This window comes from Coregonus clupeaformis, chromosome 28, assembly GCF_020615455.1.
Source record: "Coregonus clupeaformis isolate EN_2021a chromosome 28, ASM2061545v1, whole genome shotgun sequence".
NCBI lineage: Eukaryota > Metazoa > Chordata > Actinopteri > Salmoniformes > Salmonidae > Coregonus > Coregonus clupeaformis.
This window is the reverse complement of record NC_059219.1, coordinates 22026169-22044464: the sequence shown is the minus strand read 5'-3', so window position 1 is coordinate 22044464 and position 18296 is coordinate 22026169. Positions and strand designations below refer to the sequence as shown.

At 44.1% G+C, this 18296-nt stretch overlaps 1 protein-coding gene across 2 annotated transcripts; it reads left to right on the top strand.

Moving 5' to 3' along the window:
- The first annotated feature begins 2846 nt into the window (after nucleotides 1–2846).
- arfgap2 (ADP-ribosylation factor GTPase activating protein 2) lies at nucleotides 2847–17133 on the top strand. 2 transcript variants are annotated; one of them, XM_041857645.2, is made up of 16 exons: nucleotides 2847–2953; nucleotides 5804–5922; nucleotides 6074–6146; nucleotides 6259–6390; nucleotides 8269–8352; nucleotides 8508–8616; nucleotides 8776–8838; nucleotides 9174–9218; nucleotides 10803–10855; nucleotides 11202–11338; nucleotides 11806–11937; nucleotides 12539–12667; nucleotides 13574–13850; nucleotides 15220–15310; nucleotides 15406–15527; nucleotides 15860–17133. In XM_041857645.2, the coding sequence occupies exons 1-16, from the start codon at nucleotides 2882–2884 to the stop codon at nucleotides 15878–15880; spliced, it is 1659 nt and encodes a 552-aa protein (XP_041713579.2). In that variant the 5' UTR covers nucleotides 2847–2881; the 3' UTR covers nucleotides 15881–17133. The 2 variants fall into 2 exon arrangements, with proteins under 2 accessions (XP_041713579.2, XP_041713580.2); XM_041857646.2 differs by lacking the exon at nucleotides 9174–9218.
- The last annotated feature ends 1163 nt before the right edge of the window (nucleotides 17134–18296 follow it).

The window sequence follows — 18296 nt, the reverse complement described above, 5'->3', positions numbered from 1 at the left end:
TCCAGAAAGACTGGCTAGGCCACTCCAGAAAGACTGGCTAGGCCACTCCAGAAAGACTGGCTAGGCCACTCCAGGACCTTAATGTGCTTCTTCTTGAGCCACTCCTTTGTTGCCTTGGCCGTGTGTTTTGGGTCATTGTCATGCTGGAAAACCCATCCACGACCCATTTTCAATGCCCTGGCTGAGGGAAGGATGTTCTCACCCAATATTTGACGGTACATGGCCCGTCCATCGTCCCCTTAGCAGAAAAACACCCCCAAAGATTTGTTTCCACCTCCATGTTTGACGGTGGGGATGGTGTTCTTGGGGTCATAGGCAGCATTCCTCCTCCTCCAAACAGGGTGAGTTGAGTTGATGCCAAAGAGCTCGATTTTGGTCTCATCTGACCACAACACCTTCACCCAGTTCTCCTCTGAATCATTCAGATGTTCATTGGCAAACTTCAGACGGGCCTGTATATGTGCTTTCTTGAGCAGGGGGACCTTGCGGGCGCTGCAGGATTTCAGTCCTTCACGGCGTAGTGTGTTACCAATTGTTTTCTTGGTGACTGTTGTCCCAGCTGCCTTGAGATCATTGACAAGATTCCCCCGTATAGTTCTGGGCTGATTCCTCACCGTTCTCATGATCATTGCAACTCCACGAGGTGAGATCTTGCATGGAGCCCCAGGCCGAGGGAGATTGACAGTTATTTTGTGTTTCTTCCATTTGCAAATAATCGCACCAACTGTTGTCACCTTCTCACCAAGCTGCTTGGCGATGGTCTTGTAGCCCATTCCAGCCTTGTGTAGGTCTACAATCTTGTCCCTGACATCCTTGGAGAGCTCTTTGGTCTTGGCTATGGTGGAGAATTTGGAATCTGATTGATTGATTGCTTCTGTGGACAGGTGTCTTTTATACAGGTAACAAACTGAGATTAGGAGCACTCCCTTTAAGAGTGTGCTCCTAATCTCAGCTCGTTACCTGTATAAAAGACACCTGGGAGCCAGAAATCTTTCTGATTGAGAGGGGGTCAAATACTTATTTCCCTCATTAAAATGCAAATCAATTTATAACATTTTTGACATGCGTTTTTCTGGATTTTTTTGTTGTTATTCTGTCTCTCACTGTTCAAATAAATGTAGCATTAAAATTATAGACTGATAATTTCTTTGTCAGTGGGCAAACGTACAAAATCAGCAGGGGATCAAATACTTTTTTCCCTCACTGTATATATATACACACACACACACACACACACACACACATATATATATATATATACACATATACACATACACATATATATACACATAAACATACATATATACACACATATATACACATATATATACACACACATATATATACATACATACATACATATATATATATATACATACATATATACATACATACATATAACCTCCTGTGAGATATATATATATATATATATATTGATAGATATATTTTTTGTAATGAAAGGATGCCAATGAGACTGATCTTATTGGGGACTTTCTCTGGTTTAGACCTTACCTACACATACCTACATGCATTTTAAAAAGCTAGACATCTTTTTTTATTTTAAATATGATGAATCCATGGCCTTATTCGGCTATCGATATATAGCCTGTGCATAGGCCTATTCTTGTGACAATTATTATTTCGGCTTGTACATTTATTTGATATTTATTTTAAAGAAGGTCCAATTCTTCAAAGCTTACTGCACAAACGCTCTAGGCATACTCGGTTCTTCGATTTAAAGCCGCTTTTACGCGCTAGTCAGAACTAGGAAACCCGGAAATGTCTGACTTGCTAACTGGTTGAACGCGGCACGTGTATAACTACGACCAGTTAGCAAACCAGACATTTCTGAGTTTCCTAGTTCCGACTAGCCCTTGAAAGCGGCATAAGGCCCAATCATGACACGGAGCAACAGCGCGTTATTAAATGACGAGGTCAAATCATGATGTCAGTGATCTTCAGGTCTGAAAATCGGAGCTGTAGAAAGAGGCCGGAGTTCCGAACTTGGAATTCCTTGTTGGATGACCAATACAAAACAATTTTCCCCAGTCGGAGCTCGTTTTGTCCCTGAGTTCCCAGTTGTCTTGAAAGCAGCATTAGTTTGCTGAAATCAAACGTCAGGTATGTGTAGCACATGGAGTACCTAATGAGTTAAGGTTCTGTGTTTTCACATGCAAAAGTATCCCAAGGAAAACTACTTTGAAAGTTGTAACATATTTTATAGAAAATAAATGATTTATGTTTCTGAATGATTTATCTTGCTGTTTTGTTGACATTATGGCCCGGTGATGCTGGGCTTACCTTCCTCACCGTTTTTGCCCGGTGACGTGACAGGCCATAGCCTGGTTTACCCCGGTTCAGTCTAATCGAAATCCCGCCATGTTTTTCAACAGTGGGGATGAGGTCGGACTAGACGCACTACCGTGCGCGCAAAATGCCGCGTTCAAGTGTTAGTCGGAACTAGAACATTTCCGACTTGCTAACTGGTTGTAGTTATGCACGTGCCGTGTTCAACTAATCAGCAAGTTTGACATTTCACATTTTTCTAGTTCCGACTAGCATGTAAACGAGTGACGGAATGCACCTTGACCTAATGGCCATTCTAAGCCTACCAAGGTATGTCAATTTGTAGTGTAGAATGTTTCAGCTGTTGCCCTCTTACTGAACACCAAACTGGCCCAAATGGGTCGCCAGTGTGTAGAGCTGCGGCAAGACATATAGGCATACCAAAAAAAGTTTAAACAATCAAAGCTCTTACAAAACTGTTTGTTTCCGACTTTACGAGGGGCACATGACCGCAGCATCACCTCTGGTCTAACTTCGCGAACAACCCAGCATTTTTTATCCTCATTGGCACCCGTACCTCTAGAAAGGTAGCAAGATGGCTGCGGAGCCGAACAATACAGAAATTTTGACCATTTTTAAAAGACTACGTTCTATTCCAACTAACAAGGTAACGCGAATAAGTACTTACTGTCCATTCACTAATTTAATAAGCATGTAATGGTCCATTATTGGAGGTAGAACGTAGATCAGAATTTTTTTTTTTGACGTCCATCCGTCTACAGTAGCAAGCTAGTCTCTGTCTGGGCCTTAACGTTAGCTACGACGGCCAGCAAGAAGTTGACGTTAGCTCACTAGGCTAGATAACAAAGTTTGCCTCTCCAAATCAGCCACGTATACTATAACTATGCCTAGCGCCTGCTTTGTGTCGTTGACTCTCCCTGCTTGGCTAACCTAGTTAGCCAGTCTGGTGACTTATTTGAGCCAGAACGAGTAGGGTCGTGTCCAATCTGAAAGGTTGTCTAGCTAGCTAGCACCAAGTCAACGTAATTGGATTCCTAGCAAACGTTAGCCAGACCAGCAGGTTATTTTGCTTGCTATCTAGATTTCTAGCTAATTAGTTATATCCAAAATGCAACGCTACCTAGCTTAACGTAGCAAGCTAAATTCCCGGGGTCGACTACCCCATCCATAGACGCGAACTACTTTCTCCGCATCTTCTTCCCAGGGGAATTATAATAGCTCGGTCTGAACTTGAACACGCATCACTTGCGCTACGGTCTTGGAAATCTAAAGAACCGGACTTTCATATCAGCGAGAAAACATGTTCCAAAAATGTAAAGTACCCTTTATACCTTTCTATAGGGTTAGTCTCCCCACACGGCCATATTTCCATGTTACAGCGCGTGTTTACGGAAGACTGAACACCTGTGCTAATTAGCTATCTAACACAGTTCGTGTGTAATGAAGAAGGCCGCCACAAACGTGTTGTAACTAAAAAAATTCGGCTGCGAATGAAGCCGTTTAAAAGTGTATATTTTGCATTTGTGCAAATATTTTGATGTGATATGAACGTAAAGGGTTTTGTTTCTAGAACCGTATCGCAATTGAGTCAATTCCCGTTTAGAGTATTTTGCTGTTTTGGCTGCCAGAACCAGTTTACCTCTGAAAATAACCTACACTGAACAAAAAAATATAAACGCAACATGTAAAGTGTTGGTTTCATGAGTGGAAATAGAACATCCCAGACATTTTCCATATGCACAAAAAGCTTCTCTAAAATGTTGTGCACACATTTGTTTACATCCCTATTGGTGAGCATTTCGCCTTTGCTGAGATAATCCATCCACCTGACAGGTGTGGCATATCAAGAAGCTGATTAAACAGCATGATCATTACACAGGTGCACCTTGTGCTGGGGACAATAAAAGGCCACTCTTAAATGTGCAGTTTTGTCACACAACACAATGCCACAGATGTCTCAAGTTGTGGGAGTGTGCCATTGTCATGCTGACTGCAGGAATGTACACCAGAGCTGTTGCCAGAGAATTGAATGTTTATTTCTGTACCATAAGCCACCTTCATTTTGATTGGCTGGGCCTGGCTCCCCAGTGGGTGGGCCTGTGCCCTCCCAGGCCCACCCATGGTGGCACCCCTGCCCAGTCGTGAAATACATTGATTAGGGCCTGATTAATTTATTTCAATTGACTGATTTCCTTATATGAACTGTAACTCAGTAAAATCTTTGAAATTGTTGCATGTTGCGTTTATATTTTTGTTCAGTATATAAGGTCATTGGACCTTAAAGAGTAACGGTAGGCTTGCCTACACTCCTTAAGATTACATTCTTGGGCTAGGGGTCAACTGAACCAGAATTGGGTCTTACAGGTGACATTAATATGGGGAATCTCCTTTAAGCCCAGGAAGCATGCATTCAACTTGCCATTATTGATTATTACAACCGCCTGCAGCGGCTACCAGAGGTTACAGTCATCACCCTGGTTCTATGAGCGAAGTGCAATTTTGTTATTGTTTCTCTCGTGACCCCATCTTCAAATCAAGCGACCCCCTAGTTTGGGAAACGCTGTATTATGTTGACCAGGTGGTCGAGTGGTCGCTCTGTCAATGGAAATACAGTCGTGAGGAGGCGCGATCAGGTGGGACCATTCTAGCCAATGAGAGGGCAGATGCGCGTGTGAAGACCAGGCACGATGGTCCTTGCTATCCGGGATCCTTGGGACGTCTCAACTCTGACGTTACCTCATTGAAGTTGACATTTAAAAAGGTTAAGTTATGTATAGGCTAGGGACGTCCCAAGGGTACCGGATAGCACTAAACCAGGTACAACTCCGATATAAAGTTAAATTTTTCTCAAAGTTGCCGGATGTCACAAGTCCTATTTAAATCAGCACACTCGTAACAATTTAAGCATTACGAAACGTCTATTCAATCAATTAAGGCTCATGTAGCAAATAAGCCATTACATTTTTTGTTGACCAAATTAGACACGCTCATTGACCTTCCACACACTCAACGCCTCGCTTGGTGGGGAAAAAACAAAAATATTGCCACCTGATGGAGGAGACAGACTTTTAGCAGTTTCCCCTCTCGCGTCGCCTCTTCCTCTCTGATTGGGTGCATCTCAATAGTCCAAAATGTCTTCCTTTTCTCCGTGAACCACTTTGTATTATCGAGACGCGCTCACTGCCATTTTTATGTTAGCTATGCATTCACTGACAGCGAAGTTTAAAAAAAAGCAGGAAAGCTATTCATGAACATCCAATCCTGGAGGCTGCGATCATATGTAGAACCTGAGATCTTGAGCAAATAACCCTAGAGTTTAGTCAGGAGACAATGAACAGGGCTTTTAGGGTTAATGTATGAGTGAGTATATGTGCGTCCCATGGCTGTAACTACACAGCTTGTTGTCTTCCCTGTTTTAAGACCACATCCAGACATGTCTTCTGTAGATAGCTAGCTCGCTAACCAGGCAGTGGATTGTGTGTGTGTTTCTGTGCAGGCATGCTTTGACTGTGCTGCCAAGAACCCCAGCTGGGCCAGTATACCGTATGGAGTGTTTCTGTGCATCGACTGCTCCGGCATTCATCGCTCTCTAGGAGTGCACCTCAGCTTTATCAGGTAGCTTAGTTGTCTGTCTCACACACACACACACCTCATGACTCGACAATCGCATAGTTTTACTGTCAGTGAAGAGGTGTGTCTCGTGCCATACGCTTATTGTCGAGGAGAACGTTTGATACAATCCCCATGTTTTTTTTCTTCACCACAGATCCACTGAGCTCGACTCCAACTGGAACTGGTTTCAGCTGAGATGTATGCAGGTCGGAGGCAATGCCAACGCGGTACGTTCAAAAAAATAACAAACGTCCGTTATACATAGACGTTGAGCACCTTCAAACAGGACCTGCTCTGCATCTGACTCTCTCCCCTCTTGTCCGTCTCCTCCTGGTGAAGACGGCCTTCTTCCGCCAGCACGGCTGCTCCACCAATGACACCACCGCCAAGTACAACAGCCGCGCGGCACAGATGTACCGAGAGAAGATCCGACAGCAAGCCAACACGGCACTGTCTAAATATGGGTCCGACGTAAGTATGGGCTGTGAGCGCAGCTTCCAACGGTCAACCAAACGTACCGTACCTTATGTATGCATGTAACAACCCATAAACTAGGCTCACAGTGATATCCCTACTCCCAAGTTGTGGTTGTGACCACTATACCACTGAAAATTGAGCTTTTGGAATTACACCATTTTTATTGAGTTGTTTAAATTCCTGTTGATATTATTATTAGATCTTATGGTTCTCTATATAGACCTATATATTCCTACTGATATTATTATTAGATCTTATGGTTCTCTATATAGACCTATATATTCCTACTGATATTATTATGTCTTATGGTTCTCTATATAGGTCTATATATTCCTACTGATATTATTATGTCTTATGGTTCTCTATATAGACCTATATATTCCTACTGATATTATTATTAGGTCTTATGGTTCTCTATATAGACCTATATATTCCTACTGATATTATTATGTCTTATGGTTCTCTATATAGACCTATATATTCCTACTGATATTATTATGTCTTATGGTTCTCTATATAGACCTATATATTCCTACTGATATTATTATTATGTCTTATGGTTCTCTATATAGACCTATATATTCCTACTGATATTATTATGTCTTATGGTTCTCTATATAGACCTATATATTCCTACTGATATTATTATGTCTTATGGTTCTCTATATAGGTCTATATATTCCTACTGATATTATTATTAGGTCTTATGGTTCTCTATATAGGTCTATATATTCCTACTGATATTATTATTAGGTCTTATGGTTCTCTATATAGGTCTATATATTCCTACTGATATTATTATGTCTTATGGTTCTCTATATAGGTCTATATATTCCTACTGATATTATTATGTCTTATGGTTCTCTATATAGGTCTATATATTCCTACTGATATTATTATGTCTTATGGTTCTCTATATAGGTCTATATATTCCTACTGATATTATTATGTCTTATGGTTCTCTATATAGGTCTATATATTCCTACTGATATTATTCCTCCACTGAGAAGGCAATGAACTCCCCCTCTCTCGTCCCTCTCACAGACCCCCATATCAGCTACACGTTGGCCTGTTGAGTCACTAGCGAGTGGGCAAACTCCACGTGTGATGTCACCAGCAGCATTAAGTCATGTCTTGTGGATAGACCACACGATACATAATTACCCACAAACACCATATCTGTTCTTATTGGTGCAGCTGCTTGCAGATACACTTCAAGGTCCACACAAGGCTTTTTGCGGATACCAATTCAGATTGGTAATGTGCTGTGAGTGTGTTGAGGTGTTTCATATTTTAACTCACTAGTTTCAAATCATCAACTATGGTCTTCAGTTTGGGCCAAACTCTTTAAGCAGGTGTGATAGGGCTGAGCTAGATTTAAAATGGGACATCAATACGGCCCACATGACCAGAATATTCCTTTCATAAATCTATTGGGTATAGACATATGATTTATCTATAGAGGCCAGAGGTTGATTTGATCCAAATCAAATGTATTTATAAAGCCCTTTTTGCATCAGCAGATGTCAAGAAGTGCTTATACAGAAACCCAGCCTAAAACCCCAAACAGCAAGCAATGCAGATGTAGAAGCACAGTGGCTAGGAAAAACTCCCTAGAAAGGTAGGAACCTAGGAAGAAACCAGGCTCTGAGGGGTGGCCAGTCCTCTTCTGGCTGTGCCGGGTGGAGATTATATGAGTACATGGCCATTAAGGCCAGAGCGTTCTTCAAGATGTTTAAACGTTCATAGATGACCAGCAGGGTCAAATACTAATCACAGTGGTTGTAGAGAGTGCAGCAGGTCAGCACCTCAGGAGTAAATGTCAGTTGGCTGTGAATGCTGTCCGTAAAACCCTTCCTCTTTCTCTCTCAGCTGTGGATTGACTCACCCAGTGTGGGCAGCCAGCCTGCAGCCCCAGAGAAGAGACAGACAGACTTCTTTGCCGAGCATACTCAGGTAGGCCTGAGGTCTACTGTTGAAATCACATTAACCACACAAGTGTTTTGTGCTTCTGTGTTCATTCTGTGTGTGCGGTAGTGTTGGTTGTGTGTGCGTGTGGTTCTGTGTGTGTGTGTGTGTTATTTAATGTGAATGAATTGGTGTATTTGCAGCCTTTAAACAGCTGGGACATGACGGCTCCTTCCATGACAGAACACAATGGAGCCCTCACCCCTCAACTATTGGAGGACACACCCAAAGCCCCCCACACCGCCAGCACTCGTGAGTCTCTCTCTCTCACACACACACACAAACACACAAACACACATATACACACACACACACAGTCCCCCCTCTCCTATCCTTTCGTCTGGAGCTTTCCCATACATTTCTGTTTTTGAACTAGACAGTTGATCTGTGATTTGTATTTGCCGTTCTCAGAGCTGGAGGAAGGCCCAAGCATTGAGGGACTGAGCACTGAGCCATCTCCCAAAGTCACTATAGGTAAGTCCACAGCCAGCGTCCTGTTCCTCCTCTGCCCCCTTTCACATGACAACAGCTCCTCCCCTCACCCCTGACGCATCTTTGCTGACCTTAAAAACAAGGAGTAGGTGATGGTAACATTGGGACTGTAGCCATTTACAGACCTCAACATCCACAGTAACCCCCCCCCCTTGTTGGCTCTTCCCAGAATTGGAGACCCCCCCTGATTTGGACCACTCACCAAATTGTCCCTAACCCTCACATGCATGTGTAGCGAATCCTAGAGCACAGTCACTGGAGGTTTTCCCATGTGACTGTGGAGCCCTCAGTAACACCTGTGTCTGCTTTGTCCGTAGAGGACTCGATGCGTTTGTCATCAGATCAACCACAGCTACCCAAAGGTGATTGGAACGCCTTTTTTAAAAGCTGCCGTTAGCCCATTGGCTGGCCAGATTTTCAGGAAGCATGGCTGGTTCTGTGCTTGACTTGACACTTCATCCGATTGTGACACGCAAGCTTAAGCCCTTCCCTCCCAGCTCTAACTACAATGTGTAACTGCTAAACCTTTCTTCCAGTCTCCTAACATTAATACAACAGTCAGACAACCCCTATTCAACATGTATCCTCGGTGGCAGATCTAGCAGGCTTAGTGCCTATCAAACGTTTTTTTCACTCCCCTTGGACTTCTTCATGTTTTATTGTGTTACAAAGTGGGGTTAAAATTGATTTAATTTGGTTTTTTATTTTGTCACTGATCTACACAAAATACTGTCATGCCAAAGTGGGGGATACAATTCTGTACAGGCTTCCTTCTTTTGACCGTCTTTTACATCGGTATTGTGGAGTGACTACAATGTTGTTGAGCCATCCTTAGTGTTGTCCCATCACAGCCATTAAAACCCTGTAGCTGTTTTAAAGTCACCGTAGGACTCGTGATGACATCACCGCACGGTTTCCTTCCCGTCCGGCAGCTCAGTTAGGAAGGACGTCTAGGTGGTTTGATACACCAGCCAAAGCCTAATGAATAACTTGACCATGCTTAAAGGGATATTCAGTGTCTGTTTTTTTATTATTTATTATTTTATTTATTTTTTTACCCATCTACCAATCGCTGCCCTTCTTTATGAGGCATTTGAAAAGCTCCCTGGTCGTTGGTTGAATCTGCTTGAAATGCACTACTTCACTGAGGGAAAGGGAAAGGGGGAGACCTGGTCAGTTGTACAACTGAATGCATTCAACTGAGATGTGTCTGACCTTACAGAGGTTGTATGTTTGGGGAACCAAGAAAGGGTCATTCAAATCACGTTAACCCCTATGATGTCACACACCGAGGCCGTGCAACTTATTGTGTGTTTTGCTACGCAAATGTGTTCTGCTGAACTAATTTAAGCTTGCCTATATCTATACATTCAAGATATTTGAGTTAATTCATTTTTCTTAATTTGTGAACGTTTATATAATTGTATTTTCAGTTTGACATGGAGTATTTGGTATGGATCAATGGTTTTGTGCGGATCATTTCAGTCCTACTTTGTAACAAAATGTGGAAGTCCAAAGGGGTGAATACTTATTATAGGAACTTTATGTCCCATGACTTTAGAATAACGTAACCAAATGAAACTCTTTCTGTCATGTATATGCCAATGGTGCTGTCCTTCAGCTGCAATGCTATAACACTGCTGGCTGCAGCACATGGCAAAGTTTGTCTTGAAACTGCTTTGAAAAACTATTTCTCATCTGAGTGTGTTGACATGTTCTTTGTATAGCGTCTGCTAAATGTTTGCACCTTTTTTTAATAGAGGGGGAAACGTACAACAGTTTGTGCATTCACATGTATGGGGCCCGCCTATGCATTTGTAGGGGAAACACTGGTGTGTGTGCGACTTGCGTTCCTTTTTTCGAAGTTGTGCAGAGCGATTTACAAATCGGGAGTCCCTGGCCTGTCGGTGTCCACCAGTGTTCTGATGATGAGCTTTGTGTTACAGATGTGAAGCAGTCCATCATTGGGAAAAAGAAGCCCACCACTACTAAGAAAGGGGTAAGTTCCTCCCCCTTCAGCACTCAGACAGGTTGCTCTGCATGAGGGGCAGGGTTTTGCGTGTTCCACGTGACCCGACTAGGAAACACTTGGGGCCCTAGTTCTGTCATGTCGTTAGGGCTCAGTGTTGTTCCTGGATAAGTCACGTTGACCAGAAAAACTAATGTCCCAAATCAGAACCACCACCAACCCCTAAACACGTGTATGTGACCAATAAAATTTGATTTGAGTGCATTGATCAAACCATGAATGTAATACTACCACTTGTCCACTGGGGGGGGCAGTCAGTTCCTCTCCGTCCCCAGCTGTGTGTAACCATCTCCTCTGTGTTCCTCTCTCCCTCCAGCTGGGTGCTAAGAAGGGCCTGGGGGCGCAGAAGGTGAGCAGCAAGAGCTTCTCGGAGGTGGAGAAACAGGCCCAGGTAGCTGAGAAGCTGAGGGAGGAGCAAGCAGCTGAGGCTAACAAACATGCAGAGGAGTCCATGTGAGTGAACCACAGTGTGACCGTCGGAGAGCAAGGAAACGCCTCCGCCCCACACGCTGCCCTTCTTAGCTGCTGAGTGTTTACGCTAAATTCAGATTTGCTGTCTTCTCGTGGCCAGACTGTTCAGAGGGAGGATCAATCCTGCTGCAAATAATGCAGCATACTTTTGCATACAAAAAAAAAGTGAATAGAAGGTTTCCTTGAGTACAGCAAGTAGTGACATCACGTCAGCATTAGGGCTAGCGCAATAATTGTGTTATCGTGTAACCGACAATTATGGACTCTAACCGTGAAAAAATAAAATCATCGTCTTAATACATTTTATACACGAAGAAGGTAAAGTTAGTAATCACTTTATGAGGAGAACAGTACGGTTGGGAGGAGAAGCTTCATTTCCTAAAGTTCCAAACAGGCAAAATTGTTGCAAATGAATATAGTACAATTCACAAATGTCTCTCTTTTTGCAGTGTGGCCTCCATGCGCCTGGCCTACAAGGAGCTGGAGATTGACAGGAAGATGGAAGACAGGAAGATGCAGAACATGGAGGGTAAGAAGAGAGAGCAGGCTGAGAGGCTGGGCATGGGCTTCGGCAACCGCAGGTAATAAAATTAGCCGTATTCAAATGATATTTTCAAAGAACAGTAATGTTTCTCTCATGGAATAAGCATTCCTTGAGCACTACAAATAGCAATCAAGTGCTGCCTGTTTGCTTGTGCTAATGTAGGCTATTGCATTTGCTTAAAAGGGATACTTCGGGATGTTGGCAATGAGGTCCTTTATCTACGTCCCCAGAGTCAGATGAACTCGTGGAGACCATTTTTATGTCCGCGTCCAGTATGAAGGAAGTTAGAGGTCGTTTTGTGAGCCAATGCTAACTAGCGTTAGCGCAATGACTGGAAATATATGGGTATCTACTAGCATGCTAGATAGCAACTTCCTTCAAACTGCACGTAGAGACATAAAAATGGTATCCACGAGTCCATCCCTCATGTCCAAAATCCCGAAGTGTCCCTTTAATTGTTTACGCTTTTGGTTGGTGGCACAATCTTTGATGAGATACCCATCTTACAGAGTGTGGCTTTAACTTCAGTGGCGTTTGTGTGTTTACGGTGTCTGTGTGTGTATGTAGATTGTGTTGCAGCACATTATTGTGTGTGTGGACATGACTAAGTGTGTGTGTGTGTATTCTGTGTATTCCAGCACCATATCTCACTCGGTGATGTCAGAGATGCAGGTGATTGAGCAGGAGACGCCCGTGGGGGCCAAGTCCTCGCCTCGCTCCAAACTGGACATGTTCGATGAGCCGGGCTTCTCCTCCGGACCCCCTAAGTACGGACCCCAGACAGATCAGAATGTCTTCTCCTAAGGAGGAGTAGTGTAAAAACGGGTTTCTGTCCAATTCCAAATGGACTTCCAACCCCTAGCTAGCTACCTCCCAGGTACTGGGGTTGTTGTGTACAGCTGAAAGGATTGGATTGGTATTAACAATGTGGTAATGGCTCCAACTTGCCCTCAGATAGGCTAGATAGAATTGTCTTCATCTTGCTAACACATCTATCTAATCCTTTCATATCTATCCAAGAGCCTTGGGTCTGTGGGTTAGGGGTAGAGCCTTGGGTCTGTGGGTTAGGGGTAGAGCCTTGGGTCTGTGGGTTAGGGGTAGAGCCTTGGGTCTGTGGGTTAGGGGTAGAGCCATGGGTCTGTGGGTTAGGGGTAGAGCCATGGGTCTGTGGGTTAGGGGTAGAGCCATGGGTCTGTGGGTTAGGGGTAGAGCCATGGGTCTGTGGGTTAGGGGTAGAGCCATGGGTCTGTGGGTTAGGGGTAGAGCCATGGGTCTGTGGGTTAGGGGTAGAGCCTTGGGTCTGTGGGTTAGGGGTAGAGCCTTGGGTCTGTGGGTTAGGGGTAGAGCCATGGGTCTGTGGGTTAGGGGTAGAGCCTTGGGTCTGTGGGTTAGGGGTAGAGCCTTGGGTCTGTGGGTTAGGGGTAGAGCCATGGGTCTGTGGGTTAGGGGTAGAGCCATGGGTCTGTGGGTTAGGGGTAGATTTGGAATAGGTAATACATCCCTTTGTCTACCTCGGTTTCCTCAGATCCAATCCATTGTGAATGTGTCCTTGTGTATCCCTACCTGACCAACAACATTGGATATCTCCCTACCTGACCAACAACATTGGATATCTCCCTGCCTGACCAACAACATTGGATATCTCCCTGCCTGTGTGTGTTTTGTTGGGACAGGTACAAGGACAACCCGTTCACGGCAGGCGACGGCTTCGGCTCACGGTGGGACTCTGAGGGGGGCGTGGCCTCCTTCACCTCCTCCTGGGCTTTGGAGAAGGAGGAGCCTAAAGAGGAGGTGACCATCTCCAGCATTCAGCCTATCGGAGAACGGCCCAGTCGGCGAAAGGCGGAGGCTGCGGCGCCTGTGGCCGAGACGAGCGAGGCCAGGCAGAAGTTTGCCAACGCAAAGGCCATCTCTTCCGACATGTACTTCGGCCGCGAGAGCAACGCCGAGGTAAAGTTACACGGCTGTAATACCAACCAATACCAAGCCACCGGTCAACTGAACGGCTGTAATACCAACCAATACCAAGCCACCGGTCAACTGGACGGCTGTAATACCAACCAATACCAGAGCAAGGCAGGCCGCATTCAAGACAACCGCCAGTCTAGTATGGTGTTGTTGGCGTTGACTAGTCTAATGAGATGGTGTTGTTGGTGTTGATTAGTCTAATGAGAAGGTGTTGTTGGTACTGTAGTCTAATGAGAAGGTGTTGACTAGTCTAATGAGAAGGTGTTGTTGGTACTGTATAGTCTAATGAGAAGGTGTTGTTGGTGTAGTCTAGTCTAATGAGATGGTGTTGTTGGTGTAGTCTAGTCTAATGAGATAATGTTGTTGTCTAGTCTAATGAGATGGTGTTGTTGGTGTTAGTGTTGTTGGTGTAGTCTAGTCTAATGAGATGTTGTTGTCTAGTCTAATGAGATGGTGTTGTCTAATGAGATGGTGTTGTTGGTGTAGTCTAGTCTAATGAGATAATGTTGTTGTCTAGTCTAATGAGATGGTGTTGTTGGTGTTGTCTAGTCTAATGAGATGGGGTTGTTGGTGTTTAGTCTAATGAGATGGGGTTGTTGGTGTTGTCTAGTCTAATGAGATGGGGTTGTTGGTGTTGTCTAGTTTAATGAGATGGTGTTGTTGGTGTTGTCTAGTCTAATGAGATGGTGTTGTCTAGTCTAATGAGATGGTGTTGTCTAGTCTAATGAGATGGTGTTGTCTAGTCTAATGAGATGGTGTTGTTGGTGTGGTCTAGTCTAATGAGATGGTGTGGTCTAGTCTAATGAGATGGTGTGGTCTAGTCTAATGAGATGGTGTTGTTGGTGTAGTCTAGTCTAATGAGATGGTGTTGTTGGTGTAGTCTAGTCTAATGAGATGGTGTTGTTGGTGTTGACTAGTCTAATGAGATGGTGTTGTTGGTGTTGACTAGTCTAATGAGATGGTGTTGTTGGTATTGACTAGTCTAATGAGATGGTGTTGTTGGTTTTCTGTCTATAAGGTGTTGTTGGTGTTGACTAGTCTAATGAGATGGTGTTGTTGGTATTGACTAGTCTAATGAGATGGTGTTGTTGGTATTGACTAGTCTAATGAGATGGTGTTGTTGGTGTATTCTAGTCTAATGAGATGGTGTTGTTGGTGTTGACTAGTCTAATGAGATGGTGTTGTTGGTATTGACTAGTCTAATGAGATGGTGTTGTTGGTGTTGACTAGTGTAATGAGATGGTGTTGACTAGTCTAATGAGATGGTGTTGTTGGTGTATTCTAGTCTAATGAGATGGTGTTGTTGGTGTTGTCTAGTCTAATGAGATGGTGTTGTTCTGTCATTCCCCAGTATGAGGCCAAGACACGTCTGGAGGGCCTGTCTGGCAACACGTCCATCAGCTCTGCTGACCTGTTTGGGGACGGGAGTGACCGTGACACAGGTAAGGGTTAATGGTGTGTGTTTTGAGTATTTGTGTGTGTGTGTGTGTGTGTGTGTGTGTGTGTGATCTCTCTCTTTCTCGCTCTGTCTCCTCAGGGGCGGCAGGTTATGACAGTGTGCTGCCGACCGGGCCGGACATTGCTCAGTTCAAACAGGGGGTGAAGACTGTGGCAGGCAAGATGGCCGTGCTGGCCAACGGAGTCATGAACACCATACAGGTGAGGGGACCAGAGACACCTCACCACAATACAATTACACAAACAGAGAACCTGTCCTGTTTGTCTCGTAGGACACACAACCGAAGACGTTTTGCAACTGAAAACGGAAATGTAGCGTTTGTGTTGAACAAGTCCAGGTGGTTTCTTCCTGTTTCAGTCAGTTTTCTTCAGTTTGGTACCTAATGATCACCATTTAGTTTGGTACCTAATGATCACCACTGTTCTCTAGTTTTGGAAGGAAAACATACCACTCTGTTCTCTAGGATTCGGAAGGAAAACATCACCAGATGGTTCCTAATCTGCTGACCCAGCTTCTTGTGTTTGTGTGTTAGGATCGCTATGGTGCCTACTGAAGAGCCCAGGACCACCAACACCCACCTGCAGGGGGTAGAGGGAGCGATGACGTCATACTGACAGAGAGCGGAGGGAAGGGGGACGGACAGAGCAAATCACTACTGACTGATATCTGTAGTGAGATTAGAGAGCAAGGAAGAGTGATTGCATGAATGGAGGTGGACCCCCTCCCCGTTTCTGTCTATGCTCTTTTGTTAGAGAGTGAGACAGTCATTTTATTAGTTTTTATTTTCAGCGAAGAAAGCACTGGGAGGTGTAGAAAGTATTTTTTTTCCTGTTCTAACAAGTTGTTTTCTATAATGATTTGGTCTCTGATTTCAACAAATATTATTGATTTAAAGTATTCTCTAAGAATTATATGATAACCAAACCTATCTCTTAAGTTTTACTACGCTTATTGGACATTGTTTTTACTGTGTGTTTTCAACCGTTTCTCACTATTTTAACAGATGCAGCCGTATTCGTTCAGCCACTCAGCATTAACATCAGCAAAGGGAAGCAGTAGTCCAATATGGTTGATTATCTGTTTTCATTTTAGTTACCATGACAATAGATTACATTCTCTGGTCGATTTGGAGTTGAGTTAATCACACAAAGTAAAAATATCTGTGAGATTGTAAGAATGGTTTAACTGAACTCTACACACATGAATCAAACACAACACTGCTACTATCTGACTGAGTGACGCAGTCTACGAAGTTCAGGAGATGGACGCGGGGTGTATATTTTAGAAACGTAATGACCTAGCCGATCTTGTGGCGCAATATGAGTTCTTCATCCGGGTCTGAAAGGTTTTCAGTCGGGTCGGATGAAAGGTTGGTTTTCAGCCTTTTTCAACAGACAGAGTTCAGTGTGTGTGTGTGTGTTTATAGGAAAGGTCGGGTGCTTTGACTGAATGGCGATGCTGTTAAGAATGTGGATGGTGGTCTCCTTCAGGCCATGCATGTCCAGTCACTGGGATTACAGAATCACACCATTGGAGCATTGGGAAGCCATTTTAACCTCTTAAGTAGAGAAAAACACTTGTATAGATTCATAAAGACCTGGATCTGCATTCACACTTAGGCTCTTTGTTTCTACCCTAAGATAAGTTACTTAGACATGGGGGAGAAAACACAACTCAACTGTGTTTCTGCATAATCCTCTATTCTATTCTTAAAGTGGGAGTTTTTTGTTGTTGTTGTGTGCCCTCATTCTGTACCATCTTGTTGAATGGCAGAAGCAATGATCAATAAAGTCATGCGAAGACGCTCATCAGATTGTTGTAAAACCTGTGACTGGACAGAGCCTGGCTGTCGCTCAGTCCATCGTCGTTTTACGTTCATTTCTGGTGACCAGCCAATCAAAATGAAGGCATGGGTAAGAGGAGCCTACCACCCTTGGTCAAATGGAACCAGGGGGTATATTCAGTGAGGTGTAACGTCTAGAACAGGAGTACTCCAGTACTATTTGAGGCGGTCCGGTCACAAATTTCTTACGTGGCAAAGGTCAGAATGGATATTGTCAGTTAAACCCCACCTCGCAACCCATGACATCAAACTGTTCACACCCCTTTTGTTGGCGTAGAGAACATTTTGCAGTTTTAAAACTAATTTCTTTGAATTCTACACATTCTGCCATGTCTTGTGTGTTCATATGATACCAGAGTTTGAATCCTGACTGAGTTCCGTATTGACCACGTTCTGGGTCCGGATCCGACCCACGGTCCACCAGTTGAGTATGGGGGAGGAGGGGGGCTAGAATGTCACAGGTAGAAATACTATATAATACATATAGAGCTGACCCGATTACCTGTTTTTCCTCACTAGTGTATGTTCTACACAATCCATTTCTATCTGATATCTCATCATGGACAAGGGTGTCTGGTATCACAGAGCCTGGAAGGTGGAATTGCATTATACCAACGGTGGGCGTTCCAGGTTGTATTTTTTTTGCAGTTGCCCTGTGCATCTCAGAAGATTGTTATATATATTGTTGTTCTGCAACTACAAAGAAGATGACCTGGCACCATTTGGCAGTAGGAGCATGGGGTTGACTAGATATGCACTTGGTTCAAAGACATTTAAGGCAATTGTCTGTTTTGTATGGAGTTCCGCCTCATTTCATGATTGGTGCCAGCTAAAATGGTCATTACAGATTTGAGGCTCTCATTCCCCAGGCAGTAATAGACTGGAGGAGGTTACCCTCCTGGACAGGCCCCTGACGGCAGCAGTAATAGACTGGAGGAGGTTACACCCTCCTGGACAGGCCCCTGACGGCAGCAGGAATAGACTGGAGGAGGTTACCCTCCTGGACAGGCCCCTGACGGCAGCAGGAATAGACTGGAGGAGGTTACCCTCCTGGACAGGCCCCTGACGGCAGCAGTAATAGACTGGAGGAGGTTACCCTCCTGGACAGGCCCCTGACGGCAGCAGG

Bases quoted from the DNA above. Each gene is read 5' to 3' on its own strand.
- arfgap2 (XM_041857645.2), top strand. From the start codon at position 2,882: ATGGCTGCGGAGCCGAACAATACAGAAATTTTGACCATTTTTAAAAGA. The intron at 15,311-15,405 runs GTAAGGGTTAAT...CTGTCTCCTCAG, and splicing joins CGGGAGTGACCGTGACACAG to GGGCGGCAGGTTATGACAGT. The intron at 15,528-15,859 runs GTGAGGGGACCA...TTTGTGTGTTAG, and splicing joins GAGTCATGAACACCATACAG to GATCGCTATGGTGCCTACTG.